The 22,712-nt window shown below is 40.8% G+C and overlaps 1 protein-coding gene across 2 annotated transcripts in view; it reads right to left on the bottom strand.

The window, feature by feature from the left end:
* EYA2 (EYA transcriptional coactivator and phosphatase 2) overlaps nucleotides 1-22,712 on the bottom strand; it is a 260,476-nt gene that overhangs the window by 74,112 nt on the left and 163,652 nt on the right. For both annotated transcript variants that reach the window (XM_057530048.1, XM_057530047.1), the window contains 4 exons: nucleotides 21,983-22,050; nucleotides 20,333-20,510; nucleotides 6,549-6,691; nucleotides 302-385 (listed from right to left, as the gene is read on the bottom strand). In XM_057530048.1, coding sequence (XP_057386031.1) covers nucleotides 302-385; nucleotides 6,549-6,691; nucleotides 20,333-20,510; nucleotides 21,983-22,050 — 473 coding nt within the window. The remainder of the gene's footprint in view (nucleotides 1-301; nucleotides 386-6,548; nucleotides 6,692-20,332; nucleotides 20,511-21,982; nucleotides 22,051-22,712) is intronic.

Below are 22,712 nucleotides of genomic sequence, written 5' to 3'. Positions count from 1 at the left end.
TCTCCTAGCCCTCTTAGGAGGAGGGAGACAGCCGAAGACTACAAGCTTATATCCTATCAAGTGGATGTTGAATGTTTCATGTGTTGGAAGAAAAGGCATGGGAGACAATGGGAGAAGCTAATTAAAATTTCACATGTCAAGGGAAAATTCCATAGGCCTTCCAAAGCCCGGCTGACGCAAAGGGGCAGCTTGTTGGAGAAGCTGTCGTATCAACTGCCCTCACAATTCCCAAGACAAACCAGCTGGACAGACTGTCACGTTGGAAAAAAAAAAAAAAAAGGGAGACAAAATGGATTCTTACCTTCCCGTATCTGGAGGCAAAAGTCCCCGTGAGTAAGGAGTGAAAAATAATTATTGTCTCATCCAAGTCCCACACGAACACACGCTGTGATGAAAGAGAGGGAGAGAAAGGAGACAAATGCACTTGCTTGCATTTGACTTAATGTCTGCAGAAATTAATTCCCTGGGAGGAAAATATGTCTTAAAAAACATTATCTTTAAGTTATAAAACATGTGACTCACGCATGTATCCTCGAGTCCCCATTCAACCTCAGCTGTGTAAAATATATTCTGATGGCCAATTTTTTGGGTTCCTATCAACCCTTAGATGCCAGAACCAAGACGCCTGTTCTTGCCTTTCACATAAAAGCTCAAAAAAGGAGGAGTTCAGTCCAAAAACAATAAAAATCGTATAACTCATTTGACAAAATGAAATACTACCATTTTACATTCACTGCTCACCATAAGCCCAGCTACTTCTAAACATTTCTATTTTTAGCAATTCTGCTGATTACCTTTATAACTCTAAATAACATACTTTTACTTATTGATTTGCCAACTTTAAACAATATCTTTTGACTGGGCAATGTGAAAGATGAGGGTTTAGCTCATGGTAAACCTCCCGCATTTCTCCAGAATTTAATATTTTTCACATATGCGAACCCCTCTATTTCCAATTCCCATCAGCACTGGATATTTTCTCTTGGCTAAAACAGCAAACCCAATATGGAAAATATGGACATTGGTGTCCCTACCCTTTCCCACTACCTCCTCGCCTCTTGAATAGATAGCTGAGCTTTAGCCTCACTTTCGCATTGTCAATGTGGATAAACTGGTTTGTGCATTGGGTTTTATAATTGTACTTAAGACTTCTGTGCTCTGTCTGTATGTTGATTTTAAAAGTTGGTAACCAGTATAGAGCATTTATGTACATCTTGTGATTACTGTTCACTGCAGAGTGAAGTAATATGCTAGGATTTCACTTCCTTCTCTATGTATCTAATGTCATAACTCCAGAGCCACTTTAAGGAGACTGTTCCTACCACCAAGGTCACGTGTATTCTCCTTTCTTGTACTCCATCCTGATTAAAATCGTGCCATATCTCAGTTTGTTCATAGGAATCACGCCTGTCTGGAATAACTTTTTGTTTTTGCTGGAGCTTATTAATTGCTTTAATTCCTTCCTTGTTTCCAATAACATGCCTTCAGTAGAATTTCAAATTCAGTCACACCCTCTATATCACAGATGTTCTTCCTCTGTGACAGAATGTTCCAGTGTGGACTGGATCATCTTCAGGCTTGTCACATAGCTAGCATCCTGAGACTTCCCTTTACTGCATTTCTGGGTCAGATCCACTGTTTTCTGGATCCCAAGTCTCTTTCTTGGTTTTCTTCCTTGTTTTGCTTGAGTACATCCTTAAGTTGCTTCTTCTGAAAGGAGCATGGAAAGTAACCTTCCTGCATTTTTGCTCATCTGATCATGTCTTTATTTTGCTCTAAGGTTCCTCTGGGTGCAGAATTCCAATTGGAAAATAATGCCCTCTAGATCTTTGAAAGAATCTATCTTGTGTCAAGCATGATTAATGAGAAGTCTGATGTTTCACTGCTCCTCAGTTCTTTACAGGTTTTACTTTTTTTCTCTTTGGGTTTTTTAGGCTCTTTTCATTATACTTGGCATTCTCAAATCCCATGAGGATATATCTAGGTGTTGTCTTTTTTCATTCATACTGTTCAGCACTCAAACATTTCTCAAGCCTATTTCTTTAAATAATGTCCTCCTATCTTTCCCGTTGTTATATCTTTCTGGAATTCCCAATAGACAAATTAGATCTTTTGGACTGATATTGCTTATCCTTCAAAAACAGTGTTCTGTAATTTTGTCTTTTTGATCTATGTTCTCAGAGATTTCTTTAACTTTCTCTTCCAACCCTTCTATGAAACTTTTGATTCTCACTATCATTTAAAAATTTACAGTAGCTTTTACTTTGTCTCTGAGTGTTCCTTTCCCAATAGCCTGCACTTCTTTCTTCGTGGATACAAAACCTCCTTGAATCTTTATAAGAAAACCAATCAGAATTTTTCTAAGATCTTCTGTGTTTCTTAAATTACCTCTCATAGTTTATCCTATTCATTTATCTTGGCCTCAATTTTTTATACTGCTGGTTTTCATAATTTTTTCTGGTGATCATCATTTTTAAGAACAAAAGGCCTGCGTGATCATTTATGTAGCTGGTGTTGGGGGCCACAAAGGCACCTACTCAGTCTACCATCTTGAATGGGCCACCTTGGAAAACTCTCGGGGGGGTCAGTGGTTGTATTTACACATTTGTAATGCCTTTAAAAGTAAAGAGAAAGGTAGTATCTAGAAAGAAAAAGGTCAATTAATACAGGTTTTCAAAACAATTAGTAGACTGGAATATTATTTTGTGAATTTTTTTTTTTTTTGCCTCATGTGTCCATCTTGGCATCTCCCAATTCACGCCACTGGCCCAACTCCTTGCAAAAGTCCATTTTTACATGGAAATGATTCATTTAAGATAATTAGACAGCCATAAGTTTTTACTTACTCATTCAGAAACAATTTTTAGTGAATATTATTGGAATATTATTTTGTAAATTTTTTGATCTTTTACATTTATGTGTATATAAATGCTGGGTCATGATAATAAGTATTGTTCTTATTATGGGTCATGGTAAAAAAAAAAGTTTGAAAACCACTGTTTTTGAAGAGAGCTTCTGGGGTTTAAATATGCTAAGTCCTAATTTATCTGAACTAACTAGGATGGATCAGTTAAACTTAGAAATTTTGGTAAGAGAATTCTTCAAAAAATCAAGTAATTTCAAATTTAATGCAGACTCCTGAATTTACTGACTATATCCTCTCTGAAGAGGGTCTGTCCCTCTTCCCCACTAGCCCACCATTCTATCTCCCTGTGTTAGAGTCTCAGTGGGTATACTGTTCTGGCGGACACTCTGCTCGTGACCCTAACTCTTTAGCCCACCAGGGTTTGGGCCAGGGGTGGGCCCCTAACCCCAGCTGGGTCAGAGGCCTTTCCTTGGGAACTCAAAATTGAGACCTGGAAAGAAATTCATCGTCTTTGGGTGGCTGTTGGTAGCAATGTGATCTGAAGGACAGGGAAGACTAGTTTAGAGAGAGGAACAGAGGGGTGAAAGATGGAAACACGACCCAACACTTTTGCAGGACTTGGTTTTAGTTAGAAGTAGAGTGAGGGGCCTAGAGGAGAGTCATGCCCACTGAAAAGACACTATCGCTTGGGGATTCTAGCACCTACACTGTGAAACATAGGGAGAGAAGGTGTAAATGCGTTTCCTTGCCCCTCCTACCTTCTGGTTCCAGTATCTTGCTGATACTTGCTGTACCCTTGGCTCTTGGGTTCTAAGAGAATCCCTGTATCCTTAAAATAAACTCTGCTTTTTCACTTAAGCTAGCTCAAGTTGGTTTCTGGCACCTGCAGTCGAGGGATTTTAACTAATACATACTCAGAATTTTCCTCCTTTCCACTTCTCCACATAATTTCTCTCTCGTGGGCTGCAGCCATTAGCAACAGTGCCAAAGACTTAAGAGGTGCGACCCATGCAAAACCTCTGTGCTGATATTGAGCATGGCGGTGGAACACAGCTCACACCTTTTCAACTGTTCCTGCCCAGTGGTACTTACTCTGGAATCAAGAAGCAGATGTTTCCAGAATAATATCACCCCATAATCCTTCCATGCCCCCCCACCCCCTTCTCAGCTTAATGGAAAAATGTCTCTCTGTCCCCACTGTCCCCTACCAAGAGCAGAAACCACGTCAGCTGATCGAATACATTTAAAAAAAATATTAAAGTACGTGTTGCTCTCCAGGATTTCTATAGCTCTGCAACTTCAAGCTGGTAGAAAATCCTCAGGCATCCGGGAAGGCAGAAAGCAAGGGTGATCAAGAGTCAGTAACTTTTCTTCTAGCCTTGTGCAAAGGCCTAATCCCCCTGAAGGGTTTGTACCAAGTCTCCTTGGATTTAGAAGGTGGTGGCTTTAAGAATTAGAGGAAAAGCAAGAACAGAATCCTCTGGACTGAGAAGAGTCCCATGAGCAGTGGGAATACTTGCTCTCTGGCAGGTCCCGAGGGCAGTCGAGCTCACAGGAGAGATGGCTGTGTATACCAAGTGTAGGGGACGAGCGTGATGTTCAAAATATTTAACACTTTCTAGGATGATCGGAACAGACACCAGCCGTAAACAACTGCTACTGCTCTCTTAGTGAATACTGGCTGACTAGCACAGCCCTACTAGTGACACCGGTTAGCCAGTACAGCCCTACCAGTGAATACTGGCTAAATATCAAGTGTCTGGGTATTGGCCATTCGTTGTTGGGGTCCCCAGCATCCATCTCCTTCTTAGAAGGAGCACCTCGATTTTCTTTTCCCTTTGTGTGCTATCTTGGTGAGACTCTCAATCAGGGGCAAGCATGAGGATCCAGGCCAGGCCAATGGGATGCTGCCTCCTTGGAATCGGACATCAAGTGACATGGCGCTAGAATCTCAAATATCTCGCTCTCCAGAAGGGGCCGGCACCCTGAAGGTTCCCCAGATTCCCCAACGTGGCCTTTGTTACTATTCTTTCTAACCTTGGTTGTATCACTTCCTCTCCATGCTGTTCCCTCCCAGTAGATCCTTTTTTGCTTAAGTAACCAGAATTGGTTTCTGTTGCTTGCAACCAAAGGATCGTAGCTAATACTCCAACGTTCTTACTCTCGACAAGGATTTCTATGCCCAACATATGGCATGGAGACCCCAGAGAACAGCTGGACTTTCAGTGACCACTGCAGGTACTGACAATGAAAAAGGCAGTGGCCACCAAGCCACAATGGACAAAAGAAGCTATTATTCTGTTTTCTGAGACCACTTGAACGCTGAGACTCTCATATAATTCTGGGAGGGGAAAGGCCCCAATAATGAAATGGAATTTCCTACCACCCTGGTGGGTGGGGACTCAGAGTCAAAATGGCACTGATTTTAAGGAAATGATGAAAACGGTATTTCTTAGCTTATCTGAGTTTGCTGGCTGAACTTTGTAGCTGCTCCATGATTTGTACAGGATTATCCATAGGGATGTGATGATGCTGCATTTGGATATCTTGACAGTGACTCAAGCTTTGCCAATACCACCCATGTACACCCATAGCACACTCAAGCCAGCAAAATGACTGCCTTCTGCAAACAAGTACAAACTCGTGCATGTGCCCATTTTTCTCCCTTGATAGGTAACACTTGCTTCTGTCTGTTTTGGGGGCATCCATCTTGCCTCTGTCCCTTCTAGTGGTCTTCCCCATCTTTCATGCATGTTGTTCTTTTTTGTTTGTTTGCTTGGGAAAATGTCAGTGCCTGACCAATAACTGCACACTTGCTTTATTACAATAAAGATTGGCTCATCCCTTAGACCAGTAGTTCTCAGCCTGGGCTGCAATGGAATCACCTAGGGAGCTTAAACATACTGACACCTGGGTCCCACCCCCAGGGAATCTGATTTAATTGATCTGGGCTTGAGAATGAAGGTTTCTCAAAGCTCCCCAGGAGATTCTCATGTGCAGCCCAGACTGAGAACCACCGAGAAACTCAGAATTACAGAAATGATGCAAACTTATTTGAGCCAGCCTCCTGTCTTCAGGTAGATAAATATCTAAGCCATAGTAGAATCACTAGGGGAACTTTCAGAACTCCCTGAAATGTCTAGTTAATTAGTCTGGGATGGGGCCTGGGCATCTGAATTTTAAAAAGCATCCCAGGTGATTCTATCATGTAGCCAAGGTTAAGAATCACTCTAACCCAGTGGGGAAGGTCCACTGTCCAATGTCATCTTTACTGGAGGCTCTCAAAGTGTGGTGCCCAATGCACATCAGCATTGTCTAGGAATTTGTTGGAAATGAGAATTCTCAGGTCCTGCCCCAGATCTACTGAACTGGAAACTCTGGGGGGTGGCCCCAGCCATCTGGGTTTTCGCAGGCCCCCAGGTGATGTTGTTGTGGCTCATATTTGACAATCACCCATCTTTACCAACTCTAGGGTCACTTTTCCTAGCCTGGTCAGTCAACAGTGCTTCCGTGTGGCCAACCGAATTCTTCCCTCCTTTTCATCAAGGGCCCTTTTCTCTGTTCCTGCACTTTGTGAACACACAGGGCCATTCTCCCCCAGACAGAACTCTGCCCCCCGCTTCCTGTTCCGGCCACCTGTGGAGATGACATTCACCAAGTCAGGCAGAAGCCTCTGAGTTACCTCAATCTCACTGTCCCCTGCTGGGGAGGGGTCACTGCTCCGCTTCGACCGGCCTCGGAGCTTCCCGTCGGAGGCCCGGTGCGGCCTGTCTGTGTCTCCCTCTTTTGCTGGCGTGGAAGGTCCATTGTGCGTGTTATATTCACCTGGCGTAGGAGAGGGAAGGGCAGACATATCAGAGGCTTGGCTGAGTGTGTCCTCCCACGAACTATTACACCAGAACCATCTAACTCCAAAGTGGGAGGTCCCCAAGGCAGCAGAGAAGGCAAAGATCACGTAGAATCAAAATTACTCTTGAAAGTGCCTTAAACCGCCTATTCATAATCATTCATACATCCAGCAAAGATTTACTGAGTAGGTATGGTTCTAGGCACTGGTTCCATAGCACCTAAATTCTAGAGAGAGGAGAGACACATTAGACAGACAAGTAAATATATAATATGCCAGGTGGGGACATGTGTTATAGAGAATTGACAAATCGGATAAGAGTCCAGGAGTGCTGGGAGGTTACTAATTTTTTTTTTTTTACATCTTTATTGGAGTATAATTGCTTTACAATGTTGTGTTAGTTTCTGCTGTACAATAAAGTGATTCAGCTACATGTATACCTATATCCCCATATCCCCTCCCTCTTGCGCCTCCCTCCCACCCTCCCTATTCCACCCCTCTAGGTGGTCACAAAGCACCGAGCTGATCTCCCTGTGCCATGCATAGGGGAGGCCTCATGGATAAGGGGACAGCAGAGCAGGGATCTGAGAGAAGTGAGGGCGGGGGCAGCTGGGGAGCTACAATTCCAGTGAACGGAGTTTTGTGTTTACAACTGTCTATATATCCTAAAGCCTGAGAATCCCTAGACCAACAGGAGGAAGAAAATAACATATATATATATATATACATATATATGTAGCTGGGCATCAAACTCTTCTACCTTTAAGAGATCCCTCCCTTGGGGTGAATGGGGCGTGTGTGGGGAGAATTCTCTAGGTTCCTATCCCTAGGCGGCTTGCTCCACTTTCTCTACTAAAAGCAAGTCATTTAAGCTTTACTTGTTAAGAAATTTGTCAATTTGAGATTATATAGGCGAAAGCGTCCAGCACAGGGCTGGCAATTAGGAGATGTCAGTAAATGATTTAAATTGTGTTCTGGCTTGACTAGACCTACATACACATGAGGATCAGTGAGAAGGTGCACGGCCGAGGGTGGGTGTTCTCATCGAGGTGGTGTTTCCGGACACGGTGTACTGAGAGGCTACCAGGGTCCTGCCCTTGGGGAACTGTCTAATAATCCTGAATGAACAAGTGGGCAGCACTTGTTCCCAGCACTCAGGTCCCAAAGCCAGCATCCAAGTTGTGTTGTTTTTTAAGCACAGAAGTTTTAAATACATCTTATTAGACTTTGTTATCTTTTTTTAACTAACAAGGGAACTGAAGCTTAGTGAGATGACGTAATCCTGTTGTTACCCTGCAAATTAGTGGTAGAGTCAGAAGTAAAATTTGGGCCTGCCCTTGTCACTAGAGTGACAGAACTGTAAACCAGCATGGAACCTTAGAGGACATTCCATCCCACTCTCATCTTACAGCTGCTCGTTTTAGCTCCCAAATGTACCCTGTGGACTCCATCTCTCCTTCCATAATTGCCAGTTCTTGGATCATCGGGGGGGAAAATGCTTTTGTATAAAAATGCTTGGCAATGGACTAATTTTTTTCCTACCCTGGAAGGAATATTTCCCTCCAAAACCCAAGGGACTGAATTTTTTTTGTTTAATATTTATAAAACTTCTCAGCAGACTAAGGACATAATAAGAAAAGATGTGATTTTGAGTTGTCAGAACTGTTGGGCTGTCTCCAACTCCCCCAAATTTTTAGGATACAGCCTTAGAGATTCCCAAACATCAAACTAGCAAAGACTTTCTTTTGGAGGATGAGGAACAGGCACTAAATAAATTCACAGATGCTTAAGAGTCATAAATAAAGTTTATCCTGATTCACTAGGTAGTTCTAAGGCTAGGGAGGCTTAGAAAACACTTGTTGGCCCCACTGAAATCCAGGCAAATATTAAAAAGAGGAGGAAACACCAGCTACCTACAAAATGTCCCAATAAGGTGTTATGTAGAGTCAATTTATTAGGGGTGCCAAAAAAAGCAGCCCTTTCTGACCATATACATTCTTGAGAATGAAGGGTCAAAATTCAAGGTCAAAGTCAGAGGTACACATGCTAGAGCAATTTATAGGAATCTTTCTTGGAGTCATTTCCCTTTTTTTATTTCTCCCTTTTTAATGTTTTTACTTCTTTATTTTAACAACTGTATTGAGGTATAATTGACATACAATAAACCACACATACTTAGAGCACACAGTTTGGTAAGTTTTGACATATGGTCACATCTATGAAACCATCACCACAATCAAGATAATGAACAAATCCAGCACCCAAGAGTTTCCTTGTAATTCCTTTATAGTCTCTTCCTCCTGCTACCCCCGCAGGCAACCATGGATTTGCTTTCTTTCACTATAAATTAGTTTATATTTTTTAGAGTTTTAAACAAATGGCATCACTCGGTATGCGTGTACACACACGCGCGCACGCACACACACACAAACACACACACTTGTCTGGCTTCTTTCAGCCAGCATAACTGTTCTGAGATTCAATCCATGTTGTCATGTATATCAATAGTTCATTCCTTTGTGTTGCTGAGTACTATTCTATTGTGTGGATGTATCACAATTTGTTCACCTGTTCACCTGGGGATGGACATTTGGGTTGATTCTAGTTTTTGGCTGGACTAAATAAAGTTTTTATGAACAGTCACTCATCAGTCTTTGTATAGACATAAGCTTTCTTCTTATGAGAGAGCATGATTACTAGGATATATGGTAAGTCTACGTTTGACCTTTTTAAAAAAAAATATTTATTTGGTTGCGTCAGGTCTTAGGTGAGGCAGGTGGGCTCCTTAGTTGTGGCTCGTGGGCTACTTAGTTTTGGCTCGCCGGCTCCTTAGTTGTGGCATGCGAACTCTTAGTTGTGGCATGCATGTGGGATCTAGTTCCCAGACCTGGGATCAAATCCGGGCCCCCTGCATTGGGAGCGCAGAGTCTTATCCACTGCACCACCAGGGAAGTCCCTACACTTGACTTTTTAAGAAACTGCTAAATTGTTTTCCAAAGTGGTTGTACCATTTCACATTCCCACCAGCAGGGTTAAGGGAGTTGTAGTTGCTCTGCAACCTTGCCAGCCTTTGGTATGGTCAGTCTTTATAATTATAGCCTTTCTAGGGGGTATGTAGTAGTATCTCACTGAGGATTTAATTTGCATTTCTCTAATGACTAATACTCAGCATCTTAATCATGTGCTTTTTTTTGCCATGCCTATATCTTCTTTGGTGAAATGTCTATTCAAGTACTTTGCCCATTTCTTTATTGGGTTACTTGTTTTCTTATTACTGGTTTTGAGAGTTTTAAAAAATATATTCTGGATGGTTAATTTTATGTCAACTTGACTGGGCCAAGGGAGGCCTAGATAGCTAGGAAAACATTATTTCTGGGTGTGTCTGTGAGGGGTATCTCCAGAAGAGATTAGCATTTGAATCAGTAGGCTGAGTAGAGAAGATCTGCCCTAATCAACGTGGGTGGGCATCATCCAATCCATTGAGGGCCCAAACAAAACAAAAAGGTATAGGAAGGGCAAATTCTCTCTCTTCTTGAGCTGGGACATTCATCTCCTGCCCTCAGACATTGGAACTCCTGGTTCTTGGGCCTTCTGACTCAGACCGAATTATAATATTGGCTTTTCTGGTTCTCCAGCTTGCGCAAGGCAGATTGTGGGACTTCTTGGCCTCCATAACCACATGAGTCAATTCTTATAATAAATCTCTATCTATATCATCTGTATCTATCTGTCTATATCTACATCTATATCCTACTGCTTCTATTTCCCTGGAGACCTCTAACTAATACAACTTACTTTATCATATATATGTTTTGCAATTATATTCTTCTGGACCATGACTTGTCTTTTCATTCTCCTAACAGTGTCTTTTGAAGAGCAAAAGTTTTAAATTTTCATGAAGTCCAATTTATATCAAATATTTTTTCCTTTTGGATCATGCTTTTAGTGTTATATATGAGAATCCTTTGCCTAACCCAAAAGCACAAAGATTTTCTCCTGTTTTCTTATATAAGTTTTATATTTAGGTCTATGCTCTATTTTGTGTTAATTTTTGTATGTCATGTGAGGTATGTACTGAAGTACAGTTTTTTCTGGATATAGATATCCAGTCGTTTTAGCATCTTTTGTTGAGAAGACTATCCTTTATTGCTTTTGAATCTTTGTCAAAAACGTTCATATACATGTGGTTTATTTCTGCACTCTCTATGCTGGTCCACTGATCTACTGATCTACTGGTCTAGTCTATCTTTATGTCAATACCATACTGTCTTGATTACTGCGGCTTTGTAGTAAGTCTTAAAGTCAGGTAGTGTTAGTATTCTAATTTTGTTCTTCTATATCAGAGCTGTTAAGACTATTCTAGGTCCTTTGTAATTCCATATGAAGTTCAGGATCAACTTGGCAGTTTCTACAAAAAAAAAAAAAAGCCTGGGATGTTGACAGAGGTTGTGTTTGATCAATTTGTAGAGAATTGATATCTTAACAATAGTAAGTCTTCTGACCTGTGAATGAGATATATCTCTTCATTAATTAAAGTCTTCTTTAACCTCTCCCAGTAGTGTTTTGTAGTTTGAAGGGTACAAGTATTGCACATCTTTTGTCACATTTATCCCTAAATATTTCATATTTTTCGATGCTACTGTAAATGGCATTTAAAAATATTCTATTTCTTGGGCTTCCCTGGTGGCACAGTGGTTGAGAATCTGCCTGCCAATGCAGGGGACACGGGTTCGAGCCCTGGTCTGGGAAGATCCCACATGCCGCGGAGCAACTGGGCCCGTGAGCCACAACTACTGAGCCTGCGCATCTGGAGCTTGTGCTCTGCAACAAGAGAGGCCGCGATAGTGAGAGGCCCGCGCACCGCGATGAAGAGTGGCTCCTGCTTGCCACAACTAGAGAAAGCCCTCGCACAGAAACGAAGACCCAACACAGCCATAAATAAATATAAATAAATAAATAAATAAATAAAAATTAAAAAAAATATTCTATTTCCTACTGCTTGTTGTTAGCATAAAGAAATACACTTGGTTTTTATAGTACCCTGCAACATTGCTAAACTCACTTTTTAGTTCTAGCAGCTTTCTGTAGATGCTATCTGATTTTCTCCATAGGTGATCATGTCATTTTACTTCTTTTTACTTCATAAAGTTTTGATTTTTCTTCTCCAGTATAGATGCCTTTCATTTATTTTTCTTCCCTTATTGCACTGCGTAAAACCTCTAGTATAATGCTGAATAGAATTGGTAAGAGTGGACATCCTTGTCTTGTTTCTGGTCCTAGGGGGGGTACCTGTAGGTTTTTTGTAGCTGTCCTATTTTAGTCAGTTTGGGCTGCTATAAAAAAAATACCATAGACTGGGTTGCTTAAACAATAGAGATTTTTTCTCACAGTTCTGGAGGCTGGGAAGTTCAAGATCAAGGCTCTAGCCAGTTTGGTTCCTGGTGAGAGTCCTCTTCTTGTTTTCAGATGGATGTCTTTTTGCTGTATCCACACATGGTGGGGAGAGAGAGAGATATCATCTCTCTTGTACCTCTTCTTATTAGGGCACTTTGACGACTCCACCCTTATGACTTAATTATTTCCCAAAGACCCCCACCTCCAAATACCATTACACTGGGGATTAGGTCTTCAACACATAAACTGTGGGGGGAGGGATATAAACATTCAGTCCACTGCATGCCTTTTTCCGATAAAGGAAGTTCCTTTCTACCCCTAATTTGGAATTTTTATCAGAAACAAATGATAGATTCTGTCAAATGTTTTTCTGTGCATCTGTTGAGATAATCTCTTTTTTTTCTTTCTAGTTACTTAATACGGTGAATTACATTAATTTTCAAATTTTAAACCAACTTTGCATCCTTAAGATAAACCCCACTTAGTCATGATATAGTATCCTTTAATATACAGTTGGGCTAATTTGCTAACATTGTGTCTAGAAATTTTGTATCTATGTTTATGAGAAATATTGGTCTGTTGTTTTCTTTCAATGTCTTTGCCTAGTTTTGGCATCAGGGTAATGCGTTCCTCATAGAATGAGTTTGGAAGTATCCCTTCCTTTTCAATTTTCCTGAAGAATTAATGTAGAACTGATATTTCTTTCTTTTTTTTTTTTTTTTTTAATAGCTACTTTATTTATTTATTTATTTATTTTTGGCTGTGTTGGGTCTTCGGTTCGTGCGAGGGCTTTCTCCAGTTGCGGCAAGTGGGGGCCACTCTTCATCGTGGTGCGGGGACCACTCTTCATCGCGGTGCGCGGGCCTCTCACCATCGCAGCCCCTCCCGCTGCGGGGCACAGGCTCCAGACGCGCAGGCTCAGCAGCCGTGGCCCACGGGCCCAGCCGCTCCGCGGCATGTGGGATCTTCCCAGACCAGGGCTCGAACCCGTGTCCCCTGCATTAGCAGGCAGATTCTCAACCACTGCGCCACCAGGGAAGCCCTAGAACTGATATTTCTTACTTAAATGTTTGGTAGAATTAATCAGTGAAGACATTTAGGCCTGGCAATTTCTTTGTGGGAACATTTTTAACAAAAAAAAAATCTCAGTTTATTTAGTAGATATAGGCCTATTTCTTTGAAAAAGCTTCAGAAGTTTTTGTCCCACAAGGAATTTCTTCATTTCATCTAAGTTGTTGACTATTGCATTGTTAGCCTTTTAATATCTGTAGGGTCTGTAGTGATGTTACCTCTCATTTTACTGGTAATTTATATCTTCTCTTTTTTACCCATATCAGCTTGTGTAGAGTATTATCAATTTTATTGGTCTTCTCAAAGAACCAAGTTTGGGTTTCAGTGATTTTCTCTATTGTTTTTCTGTTTTCAGATTTCATGGATTTCCATTCTGATCTTTGTTATTTCCTGTCCTCTACTTACTCTGGGTGTAGTTTGCCTTTCTTTTTCTAGTTTCTTAAGGTGGAAGATAAGGTGTTTGGTTTAAAACTCTTCTTCTTTTCTAATATAGGGATTTAGTGCCACAAATTTCCCTTTAAGTACTGTGTTAGTGACATTCCATAAATTTTGATACGCTGTGTTTTCATTTTCATTAGGTTCAAAATACTTTTAAATTTACCTTTGATTTTTCTTTTGACTTGTGGTGTATTAGCCAGGGTTCTCCAGAGAAACAGAACATATGTGTGTATATATATATATATATATTTATATATATGGAGACTTATTATAGGAATTGACTCATGCAGTTACAGAGGCCAAAAAGTCCCACAATTTGCCACTTGCAAGCTGGAGAACCAGGAAAACTGGTGGCATAATTCGGTCTGAGTCTAAAGACCTGAGAACCAGGGGAGCCAATGGTGTAACTCCCAGTCTGAGCCTGAAGGCCTGAGATCCAGGGGTGGGGGATAAAAAAGGGGCCCCCACTGATGTAAGTCTTGGAGTCCAAAGGCTTAGAACTAGAAGCCCCAATGTCTCAGGAAAAGATGAATGTCACAGCTTAATAAAAGAGAGAGAGAGATCACTCTTCATCTGCCTTTTCGTTCTGTAAGATGAGCCCTCATTGGATTTAAATGATGCCTGCCCTCATTGGTGGGGGCCATCTCCTTTACTCAGTCTACTGATTCAAATACTAGTGTTTTCTGGAGACACTCTCATAGACACACCCAGAAATAATGTTTAACCAGCTGTCTGGGCATCCCATAGCCTGGACAGTTGACACATAAAATTAACCATCACACATGGGTTATTTAGAAGTATGCTATTTTGTTTCTGAATATTTGAGAATTTTCCAAAAATCTTCTTGTTATTTATTTCTAATTTAATTCCACTGTTTTCAGAGAACATATTTTGTATGCCTTGAAACCTTTTAAAAGTAATGAGACTTCATGATTTATGGCCCAGAATATGTCTATTTTGGTAAATGTTTCATGTGCACGTGAAAAAAATGTGAATTTTGCTGTTAAGTGGAGTGGCCTGTTGTCTGTTACATCAGGTCTTTTCCCTCTAGTTTCCTCCCCAGAGAAAATGACTGTTAACAGTATTTTTGCACCCTTCCAGAAATTTCCTATGCAAATATGGGTATTAAACTATACTTATATTTAAAAAAAACTCCAGGATCATATTATGCACATAGTTCTGCCACTATCATAGTTTTTCACCTATCACAATAGCTCAAAGAGAGATCCATATTAGTGAAGATATAACTAGCTTACTTATTCTTTTTAACAGATGTATAGTGTGCCAATGGTGGATACACCATCATTTATTTCACCTGACTCCTATCAATGGATATTTAGGTTGTTTTCAGTCTTTTGCTATGGCAATGCTGCAAAAAATATTCTTTTTTTTTTTAAAAACATCTTTATTGGAGTATAATTGCTTTACAATGGTGTGTTAGTTTCTGCTTTATAACAAAGTGAATCAGTTATACATATACATATGTTCCCATATCTCTTCCCTCTTGCATCTCCCTCCCTCCCACCCTCCCTATCCCACCCCTCTAGGTGGTCACAAAGCACCGAGCTTATCTCCCTGTGCTATGCGGCTGCTTCCCACTAGCTATCTATTTTACGTTTGATAGTGTATATATGTCCATGACACTCTCTCACCCTGTCACATCTCACCCCTCCCCCTCCCCATATCCTCAAGTCCATTCTCTAGTAGGTCTGTTTCTTTATTCCCATCTTGCCACTAGGTTCTTCATGACCTTTTTTTTTTTTTCCTTAGATTCCATATATATGTGTTAGCATACTGTACTTGTTTTTCTCTTTCTGACTTACTTCACTCTGTATGACAGACTCTAACTCCATCCACCTCACTACAAATACCTCCATTTCATTTCTTTTTATGGCTGAGTAATATTCCATTGTATATATGTGCCACATCTTCTTTATCCATTCATCCGATGATGGACACTTAGGTTGCTTCCATGTCCTGGCTATTGTAAATAGAGCTGCAATGAACATTTTGGTACATGACTCTTTTTGAATTATGGTTTTCTGAGGGTATATGCCCAGTAGTGGGATTGCTGGGTCGTATGGTAGTTCTATTTTTAGTTTTTTAAGGAACCTCCATACTGTTCTCCATAGCAGCTGTATCAATTTACATTCCCACCAACAGTGCAAGAGGGTTCCCTTTTCTCCACACCCTCTCCAGCATTTACTGTTTATAGATTTTTTGATGATGGCCATTCTGACCGGTATGAGATGATATCTCATCGTAGTTTTGATTTGCATTTCTCTAATGATTAATGATGTTGAGCATTCTTTCATGTGTCTGTTGGCAATCTGTATATCTTCTTTGGAGAAATGTCTATTTAGGTCTTCTCCCCATTTTTGGATTGGGTTGTTTGTTTTTTTGTTATTGAGCTGCATGAGCTGCTTGTAAATCTTGGAGATTAATCCTTTGTCAGTTTCTTCATTTGCAAATATTTTCTCCCATTCTGAGGGTTGTCTTTTGGTCTTGTTTATGGTTTCCTTTGCTGTGCAAAAGCTTTTAAGTTTCATTAGGTCCCATTTGTTTATTTGTGTTTTTATTTCCATTTCTCTAGGAGGTGGGTCAAAAAGGATCTTGTTGTGATTTATGTCATAGAGTGTTCTGCCTATGTTTTCCTCTAAGAGTTTGATAGTGTCTGGCCTTACACTTAGGTCTTTAATCCATTTTGAGTTTATTTTTGTGTATGGTGTCAGGGAGTGTTCTAATTTCATACTTTTACATGTACCTGTCCAATTTTCCCAGCACCACTTATTGAAGAGGCTGTCTTTTCTCCACTGTATATGCTTGCCTCCTTTATCAAAGATAAGGTGACCATATGTGCGTGGCTTTATCTCTGGGCTTTCTATCCTGTTCCATTGATCTATATTTCTGTTTTTGTGCCAGTATCAAACTGTCTTGATTACTGTAGCTTTGTAATATAGTCTGAAGTCAGGGAGCCTGATTCCTCCAGCTCCATTTTTCGTTCTCAAGATTGCTTTGGCTATTTGGGGTCTTTTGTGTTTCCATACAAATTGTGAAATTTTTTGTTATAGTTCTGTGAAAAATGCCAGTGGTAGTTTGAAAGGGATTGCATTGAATCTGTAGATTGCATTGGGTAGTAGAGTCATTTTCACAATGTTGATTCTTCCAATCCAAGAACATGGTATATCTCTCCATCTATTTGTATCATCTTTAATTTCTTTCATCAGTGTCTTATAATTTTCTGCATACAGGTTTTTTGTCTCCTTAGGTAGGTGTATTCCTAGATATTTTATTCTTTTTGTTGCAATGGTAAATGGGAGTGTTTTCTTAATTTCACTTTCAGATTTTTCATCATTAGTATATAGGAATGCAAGAGATTTCTGTGCATTAATTTTGTATCCTGCTACTTTACCAAATTCATTGATTAGCTCTAGTAGTTTTCTGGTAGCATCTTTAGGATTCTCTATGCATAGTATTATGTCATCTGCAAACAGTGACAGCTTTACTTCTTCTTTTCCGATTTGGATTCCTTTTATTTCTTTTTCTTCTCTGACTGCCGTGGCTAACACTTCCAAAACTATGTTGAATAATAGTGGTGAGAGTGGGCAACCTTGTCTTGTTCCTGATCTTAGTGGAAATGGTTTCAGTTTTTCACCATTGAGGACAATGTTGGCTATGGGTTTGTCATATATGGCCTTTATTATGTTGAGGAAAGTTCCCTCTATGCCTACTTTCTGCAGGGCTTTTATCATAAATGGGTGTTGAATTTTGTCGAAAGCTTTCTCTGCATCTATTGAGATGATCATATGGTTTTTCTCCTTCAATTTGTTAATATGATGTATCACATTGATTGATTTGCGTATATTGAAGAATCCTTGCATTCCTGGAATAAACCCCACTTGATCATGGTGTATGATCCTTTTAATGTGCTGTTGGATTCTGTTTGCTAGTATTTTGTTGAGGATTTTTGCATCTATGTTCATCAGTGATATTGGCCTGTAGTTTTCTTTCTTTGTGACATCTTTATCTGGTTTTGGTATCAGGGTGATGGTGGCCTCGTAGAATGAGTTTGGGAGTGTTCCTCCCTCTGCTATATTTTGGAAGAGTTTGAGAAGGATAGGTGTTAGCTCTTCTCTAAATGTTTGATAGAATTCGCCTGTGAAGCCATCTGGTCCTGGGCTTTTGTTTGTTGGAAGGTTTTTAATCACAGTTTCAATTTCAGTGCTTGTGATTGGTCTGTTCATATTTTCTATTTCTTCCTGGTTCAGTCTCGGCAGGTTGTGCATTTCTAAGAATCTGTCCATTTCTTCCAGGTTGTCCATTTTATTGGCATAGAGTTGCTTGTAGTAATCTCTCATGATCGTTTGTATTTCTGCAGTGTCAGTGGTTATTTCTCCTTTTTCATTTCTAATTCTATTGATTTGAGTCTTCTCCCTTTTTCTCTTGATGAGTCTGGCTAATGGTTTATCAATTTTGTTTATCTTCTCAAAGAACCAGCTTTTAGTTTCATTGATCTTTGCTATTGTTTCCTTCATTTCTTTTTCATTTATTTCTGATCTGATCTTTATGATTTCTTTCCTTCTGCTAGCTTTGGGGTTTTTTTGTTCTTCTTTCTCTAATTGTTTTAGGTGCAAGGTTAGGTTGTTTATTCGAGATGTTTCCTGTTTCTTGATGTAGGCTTGTATTGCTATAAACTTCCCTCTTAGAACTGCTTTTGCTGCATCAAAATATTCTTTTAATTTAAGTCTTTGTACCTATGTGGGAATTTATCTTTAGGATAAGTTTCTAGAAGTAGAATAACTGGGTTAAAGAGTACATGCATTTTCAATTTTGTTAGATGTTGCCAAATTGCATGAAAGAACCTTGCAAGTTTCTTCTTGAGAGATTAAAAAAAACTCCTCCTTCTATTGACTGAGGGAGAAGATCTAAGAAATTTAAAATATACTACAACTTCTTTTTAGATAATTTGTAACATACTTAAAAGCTTAAAAAGAAAAAAGTCCTCAAGCAACCACTACTGATTTGTCTTTTCTCTTGAGTAACGTCAGATGTTCAGATTTTGCCCTCTCCATCAGCGAACTGCCCTGCAATCATCTGCAAATTGTTGGGGCTTAATGTAACTGTTAATGCATGTCGATGCAGATGGTGCTGTGGCAGGGCTGGGGGCCAGGGAGGAGAAGAGCATTAGGATACCATATCCGGGCAACGCAAACAGTGAGCATGATCTGTCGGTAATATATAAACCTCTTGAGCCTCTGGAATTTGGAACCAACCACTCAAGCAGATCCTGGATAATTTCAAAAGTGGAGTTTTTATGGGAAATTTTAAGAGAGTGCATAAGCGTGTGCGTGTGTGCGTGGGCAAACGAGTATGCTCAAATGCCGTTCCTTTATAACGGACACTGGGGAGAAGAGGCAAGAGACCTCGGTTATAGCTGACAATTATTTATGTCATTAGATTTTATGTGAGCTTGTTAGACACACAGTAAAAACCATCTCAACCACTTATTGTTGAACCTTAGACCAGGGGATACATGAAGAACAGGGGGAAACAATAAAGAAAAATTTCAAAGACACAATGAGCCTTTATGTTCACTCCTGATGGGGAACAAAAGCGACCTTCCCACATAACCCAAATTCTTGGGAAGTAAAGTCTTTGGAATCCAGTTCACCATCAAATTATAGATTGATAGTAGCATCTATTGGAAGATTTCCTGCTTATATTTCATTTCTGAAACCAGTGTGGAGAGGCCACATTATGAAAAGCAGGATGGGCAAAGATAATTCAGGATTATGACAAAGAAAAGTTTGTTACACTTCATACTCTTCCAAGGAAGCAATTTGGAAATTGGAATGTGGGTATTAGGCATTTATTCCATACTCTGGGATGAGGTCACAATGACCAAAATCAATGCTCAAACCCTAAACGTCCTTCAAAGTTGACTTTAAAATGCTTGGCCACATTGTCTCCATTTGTCACCAAACCAATGTTATCTAACTCACCCCAACTGATGGAAAATACAAGGGCTAAAAGCAACAGCTGCACCAAGAACTTCAGGAACAAAGAGGTGAGTCTTCACTATTGTTCTTTCTCTAGCCATCAACCAATAAATATTTATTGAATGAACGTTCACAAACCATCATGCTCGTTCAGCTTCTACAAAGCCCCAGAAACAGGAAGTTTCAGAAAAGAAGAAAAAAGAATAAAATGCAATGATATCTACTATCATTGGATGTTCTAATTTATGGCTGTCATGTTATTTAGTGGTGACGAGCCTAAATCACCTCATAAAAGAGAAGACATGTGCATAGCAGATTCACGGAACGAATGAATGAATCCGTAGGCTGGCGAGTTAGTTGCACAGTGATGTACATCACCAAAGGGCCTGGATGTGGAGTCATGTGTACCCTGTCTAAACGGGGCAGACATTACTCAGCTCCAGCCAAGCACTGTCACTTAATAATGTGGACCTAGGGTGACCAGATCGTCTTTCAAGAGAAGGCAGACATTGGAATTTTTAGGTAAAAATCTGTAACTTTTAAACATGGGTGCAATTAAATACACACACACACACACACACAAAGAAAAGCCAACAAAAGATGAAGTTAGCTCTTGGGTGACCGGTTCATTACAACTGGGACCTATGTCCAGTCCATCCTTCATATAAGAGCTCAGACCACAGCCAGGAATGACCACACGACAGTGACTGTACTTACCGCCAAGTGACTCAGAACTCTGGCTGGGGACGTTGTGAGGTTCCTCCTGCAGGACGTAGGTGGACGTGGAGAGGGGAGAGGAGCAGATGCTGCTGGCCGGGACGTAAGGAGGGCTGTAGGACGAGCTGTAATACTGGGAGTACTGGCTCTGTGGGAAGCCGGGGTAGGAAGGATAGTCCTGGAGAGGGAAACCCACAAGGAAGGCTGTCAGGCTGATGTGGGTAAGGGGCCTCCCAGGCTGGGTCTGTTGTGTCTGTCCCTGTCTCCCCACTATTACAATAAAAGCTCTATGAGGGCTTTTATAAAAATAAAAGCTCTAGGGGCTTTCCCTAGAAGCAGACCTCCAAGATAAGGATTCAAGTGCAAGTAGCGGATTTGGGGCATGAAGGAGAGACCAGTTGGGGAGTGGGGAAGCGAGCCAGCAAAGGGGAGAAGGGAAGGCAGCCAGCACAGGGGCTTCTCCAGTGGGAACTGGAGCTGAATTCTACCAGGGAGATGCTGGGGTGGTAGAAAACACATCTCAGAAAGATCTCTCCCAAGGGGCAAGGGAGCTGGGGTATTTATATACCAAGTCCAGCCAGTCTTTGCTTGAGAGCTGCTCCCAGGGAACACTTAATTCCCTGGCACTTCCTGCCTGCTGTATACATTGGTTCCAGAAAACACCCTTGGGCCCAGGGGTGCAGAGCCTGGCAGCTAGAGGTCAACAGGTGCACCCTGAGGGACATGCACATGGCCCGGACAGTGTCCGTCTTGGTCACGGCTGTGCTGGGCACATATGGGCACTCAGTAAATACTGGAAAAATTAGTGAACAAATGAATGAGTAATAAAGACCACATACACATACCCCAGAGACTAGGTGACATTTTAGGTTCACGGTGGGGGAGGGGGCGTTGTGCAAACACAGTAGCGACTACACAGCATTAGGGATCCAGAATCTCCTATGAGGGAGTCCTGGAGATGAAATCGAAGAATGCCAATCTTCTTTATCAAGCTTTGCTTAAACCGACCAGATCGTCCAACTCCCCGACAACAGTCATTGTTTCAAATGTTCGGCCCCACCACAAAGCAGTGCTTCTCAACCCTGCAAGGAGCTCACGGAAGGTTCTTACAGGAAAGGTGCACGAATAGTGCCCAGAGTTCCCGTCCACCTTTAGCGGGTTAATTCTTAATTCACGCTCTAAGTGAAACCAAGACACTCAGACTAGTAGCCAGCATCCATCCATCTTCACAGTGTTGACTAAATTCAATCTAACAAGCATTTATAAAGCTCCCACTCTGTGTCGGGCACTCGACACTGGGATGCAGAGGCGAAGAAGATATAATTTCACCCTGGAGAAGCTTGGGGTCTGGTGAAAGACCACAGGTTATTGCATCCATCCATCCCAGATTCAACAGCCAATGGGTGTCTTAGACTCAGATCAAGATGGAACATATAACGCAGCCCATGTCGTCTTGGAAATCTGCCAGCAAGTCCAATTTCTCTGCCTCTACACTGTATCTTTCCAATGGCTGTTGGTACGGTCTGGCCCCTGTGTTCTCCAAAACCAGGGAGTCAGAGACACGGTTTCTGGTAGGGCTCATAGGTACAAGGGGGCTCTCTGCGTGCCTGGATTTAAGGGGACTATTTAAGGGTGGGGAGCTCTGCCTACCTGGTGCACAGTTCCAAAGCCAGCTGCGTTGGTCAGTCCATTCGCTCCTTGAAAGATCCCTGCTGTGCCTGCAGGAAGGAGGGACAGGTGAGGTTTTTTACAGTCAGAGAGGGACACGGAGGAGAAAGACGCAGCAGAGAGGTGGGGTCTTTGAGGTCCTCCGGCAGGTTGGGATGGAACCTGTGACTCTGGCAACCTCTCTCAACCTCAGTGCTCTCAACGAATTAATGAATAACGTGAATAATATTTTAATTAATAATAAATTAATAATATTAATGAATAAAATATAAATAACACCTTCAAAGGATTCTGGTGAGAAATAAATGAGAGTGCACACAACACAGTTTCTGGTACTCGATAGTTATGTTTTAAAAATTATTTATTAAAAAAAATTGTAAACGTACATAACATGAAATTTATCCTTTTAACCATTTTTAAAAACTTTTAAAAATTGAAGTATAGTTAATTTACAATGTTGTGTTAGTTTTAGGTGTACAGCAAAATGATTCAGTTATACATATATGTATCTATTCTTTTTCAGATTATTTTCCATTATAGGTTATTACAAGATGTTGAATATAGTTCCCTGTGCTGTACAGTAGGACGTTGTTGTTTGTCTATTTTATATCATTTTAACTACTTTTAAGTATACAGTTCAGTGGCATTAAGTACATTCACAATGTTGTGCAACCGTCACCACCATCCATCTCTAGAACCTTTTTCATCTGGC

The sequence above is a fragment of the Balaenoptera acutorostrata genome, chromosome 15 (assembly GCF_949987535.1).
Source record: "Balaenoptera acutorostrata chromosome 15, mBalAcu1.1, whole genome shotgun sequence".
NCBI lineage: Eukaryota > Metazoa > Chordata > Mammalia > Artiodactyla > Balaenopteridae > Balaenoptera > Balaenoptera acutorostrata.
This window is presented reverse-complemented; position numbering and strand designations above follow the sequence as displayed.